The sequence below is a fragment of the Jaculus jaculus genome, chromosome 6 (assembly GCF_020740685.1).
Source record: "Jaculus jaculus isolate mJacJac1 chromosome 6, mJacJac1.mat.Y.cur, whole genome shotgun sequence".
Taxonomy (NCBI): domain Eukaryota; kingdom Metazoa; phylum Chordata; class Mammalia; order Rodentia; family Dipodidae; genus Jaculus; species Jaculus jaculus.
In genome coordinates this window covers 1,068,943-1,086,577 of record NC_059107.1, presented here as the reverse complement: position 1 = coordinate 1,086,577, position 17,635 = coordinate 1,068,943, and the positions used below count along the sequence as shown (strand labels likewise).

Genomic DNA, 17,635 nt, shown 5'->3' with positions numbered 1-17,635 from the left:
GCCCTGAAATGAGCAGCTTAGGAAGCTGCTCTGTTATTTTGCATCCTAGGGCTGCATCAGACACCCCTGGGGAGGTGTGTGCTGGCAGAACTGCCTCTTGAGCCAGCCATTACTGCCCCTGCATCCTCTCCCTTCCAGATAGTAATTCCCTTCTTCAGTCTGCTCATCAAGGACATCTACTTCCTGAATGAGAGCTGTGCCAATCGCCTTCCCAATGGACATGTCAACTTTGAGGTGAGTCCACAGGCCTTGGTGAACAATGCCACTAATGAGACAGGCCAGCAAAAGTTCCCAGCATGGGACTTCTGACCCCTAGATGGTTGGACTAGTGGGGACCTTGGGACAAATAGAGTTCAGCAGCTTGTAGCCACTTCAGGGTGGTGGTATCTCAATCCCTCATGCATATGTCAATATGTATCCATACTGGGCCTTGTGCCTGGCACTAGTAGGAAGAAATTTTTTTTGTTGTTGTTGTTTTTTTGAGGTAGGGTCTCACTCTAGCTCAGGCTGACCTGGAATTTACTATGGAGTCTCAGGGTGGCCTCGAACTCTCGGCGATCCTCCTACCTCCTACCTCTGCCTCCCGAGTGCTGGGATTAAAGGCGTGCACCACCAAGAATTTTTTTTTTTTTGAGGTAGGGTCTCACTTTAGCTCAGGCTGACCTGGAATTTTCTATGTAGTCTCAGGGTGGCCTCAAATTCATGGTGATCCTCATACCTCTGCCTCCCGAGTGCTGGGATTAAAGGTGTGCACCACCATGCCTGGAGCATGTTATTGGTGAGAAAAACAGCCCTGAGCTGGATGTGGTCACACACACCTTTAATCCCAGCACTTCAGAGGCTGAGGTAGAGGATCACTATGAGTTTGTAGTCAGCCTGGGCTAGAGTGAGACACCACCACAAAAGACAGAAAAGAAAAGAAAAGAAAAGAAAAGAAAAGAAAAGAGAGAGAAGAGAAGAGAAGAGAAGAGAAGAGAAGAGAAGAAAAGAAAAGAAAAGAAAAGAAAAGAAAAGAAAAGAAAAGAAAAGAAAAGAAAAGAAAAGAAAAGAAAAGAAAAGGAGGAAGAAGAAGGAAAGAAAGGCAGCCTTCTAGACCCATGGTGATAATTGACAAGGTGCTAAAACAGGGACCACGCAAAATACATAGTACATGGTGACCTGATCAGGCCCCAAATAAGGGATTCTGAGCAGCAGGAAGGAGTTTTGAGGCCGAGATCATAGTGGGAAGAAGCAGAGAGGTTTCTTCTCCCTCTAGTCACCCTTGTCAGCTCAAGTGTCCTGTCCTTCCAAAAGCCTCCATGATCTCCCAGGCAGAGGGAGCCCACCTGCAATAGCTCCCACAGAGAGGCAGGTGGGGTACCCACCACCTAGTCCTAGTATCCAAGCTCCTGTGCTCCTCAAAGATGGCCAGGCCCATCTGCTCCAGACAGACCCCCACAATAAGCCCATTCACATACTTATGCTGATCGGACGGGTGGGCTCTGGGGACACTGGGTCATGGTAGAAGATAGCTATAGTTATATAGTCACACAGATAGAGCGTGGCAGGCAGCAGAGGGCCCTCCTGTCTGTAGGGAAAAGAGGGTCCTTCTCACTGGTGGGCTAGCCCCACCTAGTGCACACCCCAGAGCGTCACGAGTGGACATGAAACCCTACTCAGCCTCCAGCTCCAAGGCCTGGGCCTCTCACTTGATCTGTAGGAGCCTCAGTCCCTCTTTCTATAAATGGCCACACAGAGGGTCTAGAGGCCTGCCAAAGAAAGACTGTCTTCTGATGATGAGGACCACAGCACATGTCTGGACTCTCTGGCCTGCAGCAGGTTCTCTCTGTACAGACCCAGCAGATCATCTCAACTTGCTTGGATTCCCTGAACCTGACAGAGCAAGGGAATGTCTGGCCTACCATATGGTTTGAGGCTGCTGAACCCTTAGGTCATTCCTGGCTGGAAGTCACATGGATGAGACCATAGGGGTTCACAGCCAGAGATGGGTGAATCTGACACATAGCTGGGCAGTGGGGGCCCCTGTCTTTTTCTTTTCTTGAATCAATCCTCAGAATCAGGGCTGAGGGTTAAAACTGCAAGATATTCATTCATATGGCCACAGGTTGAAAAAGCAAGCAGGGGTCCACATCTGACTACCAAGGTTAGTTGGAGGCTGGCAGACAGCAGCCTTCCCATGCAATCACAGCCTTTGGGCTGCTATTTGTTTTAAAACTCTTCTGAAAGTTAAACTATTTTAAAATAAAATATATGTATAAACAACCCCCTTTATCTGTTGGTTCTGCCTTCATGAACTCAACCAAACAGGAATCAAAATGTGTTTTATTCACATCTGTACTAAAGATGCACAGACTTTTTCTTATCACTATTCCCAAAACAATATAGCGAAACAGCTATTTGCTTAGCAGTTGGTGGTGTTAGAGGGAATCCAGAGATGGTTTAAAACATCCAGGAGAAAGTACATAGGTTATATGCAAATGCTATGCATTTTATATAAGAGACTTGAGTATCTCTAGATTTGGGTATTGGCTGGAGGAAAGAGATCCTGGAACCAACCCCCTGTGGATGCTAAAAGGTTCTTGTATTTAAAGTGGTACCTGCAAGCCGAGGATCTGGCTCGGTGGATGAATGCACTTGCTGCACAAGCATGAGGACCTGAGCTCAGATCTTCAGAACCCACAGAGAGCTGGACGTGGTGGTGTGAGTCTGTAAGCCCAGGGCACCTATGGCGAGCTGGGAGGCAGGCAGGAGAACCCTGGAAGCTCACTGTGCAGCTAGCTTGGTGAATGCAATGGAGAAACAAGATGGAAGATGATGACTGATACCCTGGATTGTCCTCTGACCTCCACGTGGATGCCATAGCATGTGTGTGCCCACATGTCACATACACAAAGTGTTAAAAACTTTTACGTAAAAGAATTTACTTAAATTTTGCTTACGTAAACTTATTGCACTGTATTTGCTTTATTTTAAGTCAATGAATATTCATTACTTAGCATAAATAGAAGGAAATCACAAAAATAAAGTAAAACAAACTCATGTACATTCTTGCTACATTTGGTCAAAGGCTATGAGCCAACATGGCTGCTTTCTCCCTGGTGAGCCTGTGGTGGTGTTATAGATTGCTCACAAGAAATAACGGAGAAGTGGCAGGGTGATCATCACAGAACTCCAAGGGTTCTTTTTGGGTATACTGTCACCTACTGTCCCATGGTTCTCAAATTCCCAAGATCCCTGCAGGATGCTGAAAGAACTTTTCTGGGACAGACCATTCACCTTCATGGGAGATGCCTTCATTTTATGTCTCTATGACCCTGGCAGAAATTTCTAGAACTGGCCAAGCAGGTTGGAGAGTTCATCACATGGAAAGAAGTGGAATGTCCTTTTGAGCAAGACCCCAGCATCACTCACTACCTGTACACAGCCCCCATCTTCAGCGAGGACGGTAAGGTGGGGCAACAGCCCTGGTACTCGGGGAATGGGACTTCTGGGTGGTGACATGCAGAGACCCTACACTGGATGGGGTGCACTAAACACACTCCTCTGGGCCCAGGTTGGAACAGAGAAGATTCTGTTCTTTGGGCTGGCAGACTGATCTGAAAAGCATAGAATGGGCCCAAGGGGGTGCAGACTGGGACCTCAAGGACCCTTCAGAGGCCACATTCCCCTCTGGACGCAACTGGAACACTGTTGGGCATTCCAAACCTGAATGGTCTCCTTTCTACCCTGGGTAGAGAGAAGATGGTGGTCACTTGGATATGGTTGAGCACTGTGTCTTTCTGTGGCTGGTGCATGGCAGGGAGACGAGGCGATGACACGCACTGACGTAAGAGGAAGCATTAGTATCTGTCCACTCCAATAAATAAGCATTCTCAGTGAATCATTTGTCAGGCACAGATTCTTGAAAATTTACTAAGTGAGCAGACCCCACAAACCCCTACTTCCAGAAAGAGAAATTCTAGAAAGTAAGTTACCTGCGTATCCTGGGACACAGCAGGCTCCTTACCCCACAGTGAGCATGCTGCAGAGGGACCTACAGCCCTGCTGAGAGGACACTTCTTGCCAGACATAAGTTAATAAGTAATTATTAATAGAGATAATTAAAGGGGAAAGACTTTTCATGATTTGCCTTTGAACGCTTCCAACTTTGCCATTTTACTTTTTGTTTTTGGAACCAGAAACTTTTAGCAGACTGGCTTTTTGAAAAGAACAATAAAGTAACTGTATGGAGCTAAGAACTTCTTGACAAAAAGAGAAGACACAAATTAACACCACAAATGAATATCACTAAAGACAACAAAAAGATAAGAGAACAAATACTCCAAATAAATCTACATACAGCAAATTGACAACTCAGATGAAAATAGTGAAATTCTTCAAAAAACAAACTGCCACTTCTTGACATAAAATGGATAATTTGAATAACTAGTAAACAGTTCAGTTTGTAACTCCCATAATTAAATCTCCAGGCCCAGATGGTTACATTAGAGCCTTCCACCAAATGTTTAAAGCATTAATATGACTTGTATACAATGTCTTCCAGCAAGTAGAACATGATGGAACTTCCCAATTCATTTTATGGAGTCTTAGTTCTGGCCGCTATAACAAAAGATCAAAAACTGGATAATTAACAAGTAATGGAAAATTAGTTCTCGCAGTTCTCAAGGTTAGGAAGTCCAAGATAAACACACAAGAAGAGCTGGTGCCTGATAAGGGCCTTCTCTCTCTTCTCCCAGAAGGTACCTTCTTGCTGCAACCCTCCTGTGGAGGAAGGGACAAATACAGTGTCTGCATACAACAAGCCAAAAAGTGCTGAATTCACTCCTCGAGAAGGGAGTTCATTTGGGTACTTTCATATGGGCACTCATCCCCTGAGGGTGGTCCTCTGAGGCCTGATCACCTCCTACTTACTTCATAGCACTGTAGTGTTGGGAATTAAGTTTTACCATGAATTTTAGAGTGACACACACTTTCAACCACAGTAGTTACTATTACCCTCATATTAAAATTACAGAATATAGAGGAAAAGAATAATGAAGTATATGCCAGTATTCTTCTGAATATAAATCTAAAATCATTAGCCCAATGTTAGCAATTGCATTAGCAGCATATGAAAATACCCCTGACCAAGTGACCTTACAGCAACTATAATTCAGCAGTATATGAAAATAATCATATGTGACCAAGTGATCTTATTCCAAGCATGCAAAGTTACTGTATGTTTGAAAACCAGTTGATATTATCTACTCTTTTAAGTAGCAAAATTGCATGATTGCATCAATCAATGTAGAAAAAGCATGGACAAATGGCTTTTAAAACTCTTAGAAAATAGTAATAGAGGGGAAATTGTCAACTTGTATTATTGCATCTACAAAAAATCTGCTCATGACATATTTAGTGAAGAAAGAATAAATGCTTTCTTACTGTAATAAGTAACAAGGCAAGGATAGCAACTCTTCTCCACTCTCATTCAACACAGTGATAAAAGACCTAATCATTATAAGACTTTTAAGAAAAGGAAAAACATAGAGATGATAAAGGGAAAAATTCATACCATACTTATCTTAAGGAATATCCCGAAATACCTAGAACTACAAATTGAGTTTAGCAAGGTCAGAAAATAATATATATATATATATATATATATATATATATATATATATATATATATATACATACATACATACACACAGTAGTCAATTGCATTCCTCACTAGCAATAAATACACAGACATGAAAACTTAAAATATAATGCACTTATGGGCTGTGGAAATGGCTCATCAGTTAAAGGCACCTGCTTGCAAAGCCTGTTAGCCAGAGATAAGTTCCTAAGCACTTAGGTAAAACCAGATGCAAAGTGGTACATGCATCTGTGATTCCCACATGCCTACACCAATTGGAGGTGGAGCCTGGAGAATCCCAAGCTCTCAGGCCAGCTAGTCTGACATTCATTTGCAGTCTGGCAGTTCATTTGTAGCAAGCAACAAGAGGGCCTGTTTCAAAGAAGGTAGAGAACAGACACCTCCAAGTTGTTCTCTGACCTCCATATGCACACCATGGTACACATGACCATACACACACAAATAAATAATTTTTTAAAAATTACATAGTACACTAATACTCAAAAATGAAACACTTAGGTATATATTTAATAAAACATGTATATGATGAGTTGTGTGCTAAAAATTAAACAATGCTAAAATCATACATCAGAATAAATGGCGGAACATGATATTCATTAATTTAAAAAAGTTAACATAGCAAAGATTTAGTTATTCTCCCCAAAATTAAGAACAGTTTTAATACAATTCCTATCAAAATCCCAGTAAATTATTCTGTAAGGCGTAGACAAGACTGTACTATGGGCATAGATGTTTATATAGAAATGCAAAGGGATCGCCGGGCATGGTGGCATACGCCTTTAATACCAGCACTCGGAAGGCACAGGTAGGAGGATCACCATGAGTTTGAGGCCACCCTGAGAATACAGAGTGAATTCCAGCTCAGCCTGGGCTAGCATGAGACCCTACCTCAAAAAGAAAAAAAAAATGTAAATGAATTAGTTTAGAATGTGTTATCACTTGTACCCAGGATATCAACTTTGTTGAGTGAAATGTTCAAAATAAAAGGTATAACACAGAAAAAAAAAAAAAAGGAAATGCAAGGGAAATAGAATAGCTGAAAAAGTTTTGAAAAAAGAACTTTCAGGGACTGGGGAGATGGCTTGTAAAACTGCTGGCCTGGGTTCAATTCCCAATCCATCCATGTAAGCTGGATACAAATAATGGCGCAAAACATCTGGTGTCACTTGCAGAGGCAAGAGGCCCTAGTATGTCCATACATATACACATACATACATACATACATACATACAAGTTTTTAAAAAGGATTGCCAGGCATGGTGGTACCATATAATCCCACACTTGTGAAAAGGAGGTAAGAACAGGAGTACATAGTAAGTTCATGGTCAGCCCAGTCTACATAAGACAATGTTTGAAATAAACCAAAAATATTGAAGCTGGGCTGGAGAGAGGGCTTAGCAGTTAAGCACTTGCCTGTGAAGCCTAAGGATCCCAGTTCGAGGCTTGATTCCCCAGGACCCATGTAAGCCAGATGCACAAGGTGATGCATGTGCCTGGAGTTTGTTTGCAGTGGCTGGAGGCCCTGATGCACCCATTCTCTCTCGCGCGCTGCCTTCTCTGCCTCTTTCTTTCTCTGTCTGTCACTCTCAAATAAATTTAAAAAAATATTGAAGCTGATATCACATAATAATCAAGACAGAGTGTTATTGGGAGAAGGGTAGACATACAGATGGATGGAACAGAACAAAATCCCAGAAACAGACCCACACCAATGTGCCCAAGTGGTTTTTATTTTATTTACGGATATTTCGATTAAAAGGTTGTATTCTTATACTCCCTCCCACCCACCCCAATTCTCCTGAGGGTCTTGTTACAGAGGGTTATTAGTGTTCATTATGGAGACCAAGAGGCCGCAGTCTGTGTTTGCCTCGGGCATGCCCACCCACCCTGAGGTTCTTATAATCTTTCTTGCTCCTTAGAGGGCAGGACAGGGGTCTGTTGCTTTTTCTGGATCTCTGTTTTGATGAAGTTTGAGCGGCAACAATATCTTCACCATCTCCCTGCAACTCGTTCTTGTGCTAACCATGAGAGCAGTATTCGTGTCACTGCTTTCTCTGTAAGGACTTCCTACTGTAATGAGGTGGATGTGACCCATCTCATAGTAGGCTCTACATTCATGATGTACTGATGGACTCTGGTTCTCCCCAATATTCTCCACTATCTGCCCCGCATGAGCATACCCTGGGAAACAGCCCCAAGTGGTCTTTAACAAACGTGCATAAGCAAATAAGTGAAGGAAGCTTTTTAACTTTTTAACAAATAGTTCTGAAGCATCCATAAACCAAAACAAAAAAAAGGACCTCTGCTTAAGTCTGACATTGTATACACCAACATATTTTCAATTTATTTATTTATTTATTTATTTGAGAGAGGAAGAGATAGGAAGAGAGATGTAGAACAGGCACACTAGGGTCACCTTCTGCCACTGCAAAAGAACTCCAGACACACACACCACTCTGTATATCTGGCTTTACGTGGGTACTGGGGAACTGAACTCATACCATCATGCTTTGCAAGCATGTACCTTTAGCCACTGAGCCACCTCCAGCCCCCAAAAGTATTTGTTTTAAAAACCTAACTCAGACTGGATCTCAGACTTGGATATAATATGTAAAACTCTAGCACTTTAAAGAAGAAAAGCAGGGGAATCTTCAAGCTTTAGAACATTTACAATTTATGATGGCTTGACAGAATTTTTCAACTTTACAGTGGTGTGAGAAACAGTATCCTTCAATGGAAATTACTTCACATTTTGAATTTGGAACTTTTTCTGGGCAAGCCATGTGCCGTCTATTTCTTTCTCAAAATACTGGGTAGCCACCACTATCTGCAGCTCCTAGTACGCCAGAAAACCTTGAGGGAAACAGCCCTCTGGTATGTGCTGGGATGGTCAGTGGTTATATATGTTTGTGACACTGTTTTTTTTGTTTTGTTTTGCTTTGTTGTTTTTCAAGGTAGGGTCTCACTCTGGCTCAGGCTAACCTGGAATTCACTATGGAGTCTCAGGATGGCCTCAAACTCACAGCAATCCTCTTATTTCTGCCTCCTGAGTACTGGGATTAAAGGCGTGCACCATCTCGCCCGGCTCAAACACTGGGGTTTTTGAACCCAGGGCCTCACCCATGCTAGGCAAATGCTCAACCACTAAGCTACAACCCATAGCTAGGCCACCAGGCTTGTCTTATTAAATGCAGTTTTGCCTTACAATCTTTTCACCTTGTGGAGGTTTGCTGGAATATAACCCTGTAATTTAAGAAATGTCTAAGGCTGTTGTTTGTTTGTTTGTTTGTTTGTTTGTTTTTGGTTTGTTCGTTTGTGTTTTGTTTTGTTTTTCAAAGCAGGATCTCATTCTAACCCAGGCTGACCTGGAACTCACTCTGTAGTACCAACCTGGCCAAGAACTCTCAGAGATCCTCCTTCTTCAGCCTCCTGAGTCCTGGGGCTAGAGGCATGTGCCACCACACCTAGCTGTGTTTTTGTTTTTGAAACATTCTCACACAATAGTCCAGGAACTTTTATGTAATCCAGGCTGACCTCAAACTCACAATGCTCCTATCTCAGCCTCACCAGGAGGATTACAGAAGAGCACCACCAAACCTAACTGAGAAAGCATTTCCTATTAAACTAAAAGGCTGAATAAACGCTATTTTTTTTAAATTAACTAAATGTTATTAATATTGCATGAACCAAGCATTATACTCTGGGCATTTATTTTTTCTAAATAAATGAGTATCCATGCTCACACAAAAACCTGTACATTAGTGTTTGTAACAGTTTCATTCACCACTGTCCCAAACAAAAAAGAACCCAGTTGTCCTTCAGTGAGTGAGTAGTTAATGAACTGTGATATACCACCATGTACAACTATAAAAAGGAGCCAACTGCAGCAGATATCCCCAAAAGGTATGACTATTTACATAATGTTCTTGAAGTTATGAAGACAGAAGTAAAAAACAGATTCGTGACTGCCAGGAGTTAAGATGGGGGTAGGGTTAGGGAAGCCTAGCAGGTGTGAGGCACCAGGTTAAATTCCCAGCAGAGAATAGAGGAGGCCCAGAAGGGTGATCATTAGTCCCAGTATTTGGAGGCTGAGGCAGGATCTCTATGAGTTTGAGGCCAGCCTGTGGCTACATAGTGAGTTCCAGGTCAGTCTGCATAGAGTTCCTGCCTTGAAAAAAACAAAACAACAACAAAAAACAAAAATGAAAGGAGGGCTAGAGAGATGGCTTAGCAGTTAAGCGCTTGCCTGTGAAACCTAAGAACTCCGGTGCGAGGCTCGATTCCTCAGGACCCACGTTAGCCAGATGCACAAGGGGGTGCACACATCTGGAGTTCGTTTGCAGTGGCTGGAGGCTCTGGTGCACCCATTCTTTCTCTCTCTCTCTCTGCCTTTTTCTCTCTCTGTTGCTCTCAAATAAATAAATAAAATAAACAAAAAAAAACTGAAAGAAGAGGAAGGTGGAGAGAACAGAAGGGTGAGATAATGAAGGAGGTAGATGTGGAGAGGGAGCAGATGGTGGGGGAATGAAGAAAGTAGGTGTGGAGAGGGAAGGAGGGAAGGGTGATGGAGAAAGGAGGTGAGGAAAGGGAAGGAGGGAGGGGTGATGGAGGAAGGAGGTGTGGAGAGGGAAGGAGGGAGGGGTGATGGAGGAAGGAGGTGAGGAAAGGGAAGGAGGGAGGGGTGATGGAGGAAGGAGGTGTGGAGAGGGAAGGAGGGAGGGGTGATGGAGGAAGGAGGTGAGGAGAGGGAAGGAGGGAGGGGTGATGGAGGAAGGAGGTGAGAGGGAAGGAAGGAGGGAGGGGTGATGGAGGAAGGAGATGTGGAGAGGGAAGGAGGGAGGGGTGATGGAGGAAGGAGGTGAGGAGAGGGAAGGAGGGGTGATGGAGGAAGGAGGTGAGGAGATGGAAGGAGGGAGGGGTGATGGAGGAAGGAGGTGAGGAGAGGGAAGGAGGGAGGGGTGATGGAGGAAGGAGGTGAGGAGAGGGAAGGAGGGAGGGGTGATGGAGGAAGGAGGTGAGGAGAGGGAAGGAGGGAGGGGTGATGGAGGAAGGAGGTGAGGAGAGGGAAGGAGGGAGGGGTGATGGAGGAAGGAGGTGAGGAGAGGGAAGGAGGGAGGGGTGATGGAGGAAGGAGGTGAGGAGAGGGAAGGAGGGGTGATGGAGGAAGGAGGTGAGGAGAGGGAAGGAGGGAGGGGTGATGGAGGAAGGAGGTGAGGAGAGGGAAGGAGGGAGGGGTGATGGAGGAAGGAGGTGAGGAGAGGGAAGGAGGGAGGGGTGATGGAGGAAGGAGGTGAGGAGATGGAAGGAGGGAGGGGTGATGGAGGAAGGAGGTGAGGAGAGGGAAGGAGGGAGGGGTGATGGAGGAAGGAGGTGAGGAGATGGAAGGAGGGAGGGGTGATGGAGGAAGGAGGTGAGGAGAGGGAAGGAGGGAGGGGTGATAGAGGAAGGAGGTGAGGAGATGGAAGGAGGGAGGGGTGATGGAGGAAGGAGGTGAGGAGAGGGAAGGAGGGAGGGGTGATGGAGGAAGAAGGTGAGAGGGAAGGAGGGAGGGCTGATGGAGGAAGGAGATGTGGAGAGGGAAGGAGGGAGGGGTGATGGAGGAAGGAGGTGTGGAGAGGGAAGGAGGGAGGGGTGATGGAGGAAGGAGGTGTGGAGAGGGAAGGAGGGAGGGGTGATGGAGGAAGGAGGTGTGGAGGGGAAAGGAAGAGAGGGAGGTAATGAAGGTAGTAGGTATGGAGAGCGAGAGGAGGGTGGGTGGAGTGATGGAGGAAGTTGGTGTGTGGAGGGAGAGGAGAGTGGGGTGATAAAGGAAGTAGATGTGGAGAGGAGGGTGGGGTGATGGAGGAAGTAGAAGTGGAGAGGGAGGTAAGGGTGGGGTGGTGAAGGAAATAGAAGTGGAAAGGATGGTGAGGTGATGGAATAAGTAGAAGTGGAGAGGGAGTTAAGGGTGGGGTGATGGAGGAAGTAGGTGTGGAGAGGGAGGTGAGGGTGAGGTGATGAAGGAAATAGAAGAGGAGAGTCAGGTGAGGGTGGGGTGATAGAGGAAGTAGATGTGGTGAGAAGAGTAGGGAAATGAAAGAAGTAGGTGTGGAGAGGGAGGTGAGGGTGGGGTGATGAAGGAAATAGAAGAGGAGAGGGAGGTGAGGTTGGGTGATAGAGGAAGTAGGTGTGGAGAAAGAGGTGAGGGTGAGGTGATGGAAGAAGTAGAAGAGGAGAATCAGGTGAGGGTGAGGTGATGGAGGAAGTAGAAGTGGAGAGGGAGGTGAGGGTGGGGTGATGGAAGAAGTAGATATGGAGAGGAGGGTGGGATGATAGAGGAAGTAGGTGTGGCTTGGGAGGGGTCCCTTGGTAGTCATGTAAATTTCTGTATTTATGATGTGCTAGCTGTCAATATACTGGCATATGACATACTATCCAGGTGCACCTCAATATATAATGAAGGTGTATCCCAATAAACCTCTTATGTTGGAAATATCATAAATCAAAAATGCATCTTGGGGGCTAGAGAGATGGCTTAGCAGTTAAGACATTTGCCTGCGAAGCCAAACAACCCTGGTTAAATTCCTCAGTGCCCATGTGAAACCAAATGCACAAGGTGACACATACATCTGGAGTTTGTTTGCTGTGGTTAGAGATCCTGGCGTGCCCATTCTCTACCTACCTCTCTTTATCTGTCTGTCTCTCTCTCTCAAATAATTAAATAAATAAAATATATTTTTTAAAAATGCATCTTGAAGAAATGGCTGACTGGTTAAGGCGCTTGCCTATGAAGCCTAAGGGCCATATTTCTCCACATCCCACCTTAGCCAGATGCAAAAAAGTGAAGCAAGTGCATGATCTCACATGCCCACTAGGTGGTGCAAGCATCTGGAGTTGGATTTTAGTGGCTGGAGGCCCTGGCATACCAATTCTCTATCTGTATTTCTCTCTCTCTCTCTGTCTCACTAAAATAAAATTTTTTAAAAATGCATCTTGGGGGCTGGGCATGGTAGTGCACACCTTTAATCTCAACATTTGGGAGACCTAGTTCGGAAGATTGTCATTAGTTTGAAGCCACCTGGAAACTACATAATGAATTCCAGGTCAGCCTGACCTAGAGCAAGACCTTACTTCAGGAAGAAGAAAAAAAAAAAAAAAGCATCTTGGGCTGTAGAGATGGCTCAGTGGGTAAGGCGTTTGCTTGCAAAGTCTAAGGATACAGGATAAAATCCCCAGTTCCTATGTATAGCCAGATACAGAAGGTAGTGCATGCATCTGGAATTCATTTGCAGTGGCTAGAGGCCCTGGGATGCCTATATTTCTGTCTCTCTGTTTTCTTTCTCTCTCTCTCTCTCTTTCCTATAAACAAATAAATCCTTTAAAAAAAATGCATCTAGTACCTTAACCTATCAATCTCATAGCCTTTGTTAAATGTGCTCAGATAGTTTACATTGGTCTATAGTTGAGCAGAGTCATCTAACACAAAACCTATTGTGTAATCAAGTGTGTAATATGCTATGTGGCTTCTCGATGCTGCGGAGTGCTGGCTGGACACGTGGCAAGCTGGGAGCTGTGGCAGCCTCTGCCCAGTGCCTCTAGAAGACATCACACTGCATATCACTAGCCCAGGAAAAGATCCAAACTCAAATTTCAAACTGTGGTTTCTCTTAAATAGAGTCACTTTGCAGCACACTAAAGTAGAAAAAAACTTATGTCAAAATTTTTTTTTTTTTTTTGAGGTAAGTCTGGCCCAGGCTAAGCTGGAATTCACTACAGAGTCTCAGGGTGGCCTTGAACTCATGGCGATTCTCCTACCTCTTCCTCCCGAGTGCTGGGATTAAAGGCGTGCACCACCACGCCTGGCTTATTATGTCAAATTCTTGTAAGTGAGGGACAGGCCATATATACTATAGTTTAGCAAGTGGATGCTATTGGGGAAACTGGATAAAGAGGTCTCAAAATCTTTGCATAGTATTCCTACAATTATATGTGAACAATAATCTTCCAACAAAAAGTTTAATTCAAAACTTTCAGCTGAGTGTGGTGGTGCACACCTTTAATCCCAGCACTTGGGAGGCAGAGGTAGGAGGATCACTGTGAGTTTGAGGCCACCCTGAGACTACATAGTGAATTCTAGGTCAGCCTGAACTAGAGACCCTGCCTTGAAAAACCAAAAAAAAGTTTAAGTCCAGCTGGAGAGATGGCTTAGTGGTTAAGGTGCTTGCCTGAGAAGCCAAAGGACCCAGGTTGGATTCCTCAGTACCCATGTAAGCCAGATGCACAAGGTGGTGCATGCATGTGGAGTTTGTTTTCAGTAGCTACAGGCCCTGGCGTGCCCATTCTCTCTCTCTCTCATATACACATCTGTGCCTTTCTCTCTCTAATAAATAAGTAAATAAAAAAATTAAAAATAGTTCAAGTCAAGCTCTGTGTATCAAACAGGTTATAGTCATTAACCATAATTATATAATTTCACTTCCTTTTCTCTCTAGGTCTTTATTTGGCTTCCTATGAAAGTGAAAGCCCAGACAACCAAATGGAAAAAGAGAGGTGGAGGTCTCTAAGGTGAGTCTAAGTGCAGTATGAAAATCACACAGAAAAAGAGAGATGGAGCTCTCTAAGGGTTGTCTATATGCAGGATGAGAGGTAGAATGGAGGGAAAGGGTTGGGCTCAGGCTAAGGCTGAGGAGCTTCTAAGCTACCACTTACAGCCTCCTGAGGACTTGACCATCTGGGGATGGGATAGGAATAGGCTGACATCACAGAGTCAGGACAGAATTTGGGGAATATGAGAAAAAGACTGGGCTGATAACCCCTCATACATGCATGGTAGTGTTTCTGTGGATGAACTAGATGCATGCATGCTTCATGGCCAGAAGCTTCAAGCCCATATTTTAATACCAGCAAATAACAAAAACATACACACACCATCTCCTGCTTGTTAGCATGAAAATGACTCACAGAACTAGACTTAGAGAACTGAGCCAAAAAGATCTGCTGACAGCCTCATGTCCACCTCCTCTCCCCTGTGGGAATGTTGCCCATGCTGGGAACAGGCCCACCCAAAGGCTGGGCTCTCACCCACTCTCCAGTGTGTTTGAACTTGCAGATCATCTATTCTGGGGAAGACATGAAACACACCGAGCTGAAGGAGGAAGAAGAGATGGAGCCAATGGAGGTCATCATCAGTCCTGCCTCAGATGGCCCTGTGGGTGGACACTGATGCCTGCCTCACTACTTTGCAGACTGAGATCCTGCAACCTGACATCGCCATATGACCCCATAGGCACAGAAAATCTTTTGTGAGGCTTCCGCCATGACTGACCTGGCAGGGCTTCCAGGCATGTGGGTGATTATGCCTTGGGGAAACTCTGTCTTCGTGACCAAGGGGTCATGTTGCTAGTCAGTCTGTCACAACACAGCACTATCCCAGGGGGCTGGGTGACCTGATCTTATGAGTAACAAGTGCCATGGAGATTAACACCCCAGCCTATCACCAGGAGGCTTGGGGGCCTCTTTGACTAAAGTAAGCATGACATGAGATGTGCCTGTACCAGCCCCTGCCATTCTGCCGATGTCCCTACCCTATCCCTCCAATGGACTTGTTTCTGCAGCCCTGGTCACCCTTCCCTTTCTGAATCCTGCTGGTATCAGGATAGCCTTCAGGTGACAGGTGTGAAGCAGTTCAGTGGGACAAACCAGAGTCACAGACTTGACCATGTATACATTACAACCTGCTGCCCCTGTGAGCTTTAGAGTTGGAGTTTGTACATCCACTGTGCATATACAAGTTGGCTGCATTTCTCATCCTCGGGCCTAAGATGAGCTTCAACCAGGATACAGGGCTGGGAGGTTCCCAGCTTGGCACCAAAAACACAATAATGCACTTCAAGAACGGGATACTGTGGCTGCTTCTAATCCACATGGCATGTTGGGTTGACAGAGCCTGGTGCATAGCAGTGCTTAGTAAACCTCTGGTCACTGGATACTTTCTGGCCTGCATGGTGCTTAACAGTTCTGGTGCAGAGTGGAGAAAGTCAATAAGATATACTGAGGCTCTTCCTTCAGCCCACACCCAATATGTGTATTTCCAGTCCCTTGAACACTGAGCCCAGAAGCAAATGAACAGTCTGCCAGGAAGTCAGTGAGTGCAAAGTGTATCCATCCTCCTGGTCAGGACCTTTTAGGTGTAGAGAGACATAAGAAATGGGGAGTTCAGGCTTACTAACCCACCCTGGCTGGCTCCTGCTCACATCAGGACCCTGAGGCTGTGCTCTGCCCAGAACTAGACTCAGCTATCCTAGTCTTGGGTCCCTGTATTAATTATTCTTCTCATTGCTGTGACAAAATACCCAACTAAAAAGTCACTGGGTCACTGGTCACAAGGAATCTTCAGTCAGGAAGCAGAGAACAGGAAGAGGGACCTGATATAAAATTTTGAGGTCCTGCCCCCTAGCAGTCCTCTTCCTTCAGCAAGGCTCCACCTCCTAAATGGCCGACAGACTTCAATTTCAGTGCCTCTAGCTGGGGACCAAGTGTTCAGACATAAGCCTATAAGGGACAGATTATATTCAAACCACAGTAGATCCCATCTCAAAGAGAAGATGGCCAGCAGCCTAGGTGCCTTAACAACACAGGGAGTTCTGTCTGCTGAACAGAGGATCTCAGTAAGGCCACTGCAGGCAGTCATCTGGCAGAGGCATGGGACACAGTGTGTTAGAATTGAATGGAGTCTGCCTGGTACCTACACCACACTGTTTCTTTCACCTGAGACCCTAGAGAATGCAAGCAGAGCAGGGACCTGGGGTAGGGCAGCAGCTTGGCTTCAGCCCCAGACCACATCCAACTCCCAACCAGTGCTGGGAATTTTCAGGGCCCCAGAAGCTGCTTCCTAATTCCCCCCACTCTTATACAAAATTGTACTTCTGTCCTTGGCAACCTGTGGGCAACATTTAAAAAGACCCCATGTAGGCATCAGCAGACTCTCCCTGCCTCCTGGCCACACTGAGAGCTTCTTGTCAGATTCTAGGGTAAAGAGAGTAGAATGAGCTGGGCTGGGCTTGCCAGGTCCAGGGCTGATGCCTGTGAAACTGACCCAGGGCCCAGATCCAGCCCAAGTAGCCTGTCTCCTGCCCCAGCTTGCGGAGCAACTCACCCCAACAGCAGTTCCCTCCTCCGGGCCTGCTAGCCCCTCCATGGCCTAACATAGAATGGACTTCAGGGATGAAAAGGTAAGACCTGAGCTCTCTGGTGCTCACCACTAACCAGGAAAGAGCCCAAGGCAGGAGAGAATGAGGCAGCCTACTTTTGGGCCTGTCAAGAATGCAAAGCTGGGGGCCTTAAGCTAAATCTGTTTGTGCCTAACATCCAAGGGGCCCTCACAGTTGCTTCATATGTGTCTGAACAGCTGCTGGGTGTCAAACACTGGGTGGGACCTTTCCAGGAGCCAAGTCCCATGTGCAGGTCATTGTGCCACTCTCCAGCTGCTACCATGGATCCTAAACAAGGGTGAGCCTTGCTCATAGCCATAGAATCTGTCCCTGGACCACACTGATGACTCACCAGCCTTCCCTAAAGAGATGCCATCTTGGTCTCCAGCTCACAGCTGAGAACGGCCAGGGCATTGCATGGAGGGCAGGGCCTCCAGCTTCCTCTTCAAAGTTCCATAGGACCTCCCAATACTAACATCCTGGAGACCAAGTTTCCCATACATGGACCCTGGGGAGACACACAGCAGCCAGCCACAGCAGGAAGTTTCTATCAAAATTCCAAATGTGTGAATGCTGTATATGGCTATATCATCTCCAGAGATTTATCCAACTATGGTCCTGTCTCCTTCATTGCAGTGCTGTTGGACAGAAAATGATTAGAAACCACCCACGGTCCATAACTATGAACCTAGATATATACATCACCACTTAGCCCACCTCTGCAAGCTGTTATGAGGATACAGTGATACAAAGGTGCCTGTGATCCCACAGAGGTCGCACCCTCCTGCCAGCATAGCTCAAGAGG

General features: G+C 45.6%; 1 protein-coding gene across 1 annotated transcript in view; it reads left to right on the top strand.

Moving 5' to 3' along the window:
* Positions 1–16,810, top strand: part of Rasgef1c (RasGEF domain family member 1C) — an 83,425-nt gene extending 66,615 nt beyond the window's left edge. Inside the window, exons 12-15 of the mRNA XM_045153690.1 lie at positions 139–234; positions 3,322–3,445; positions 14,113–14,185; positions 14,730–16,810. Of these exons, the coding sequence (XP_045009625.1) occupies positions 139–234; positions 3,322–3,445; positions 14,113–14,185; positions 14,730–14,754 (318 nt within the window). The 3' untranslated portion in view covers positions 14,755–16,810. The remainder of the gene's footprint in view (positions 1–138; positions 235–3,321; positions 3,446–14,112; positions 14,186–14,729) is intronic.
* Positions 16,811–17,635: the final 825 nt, after the last annotated feature.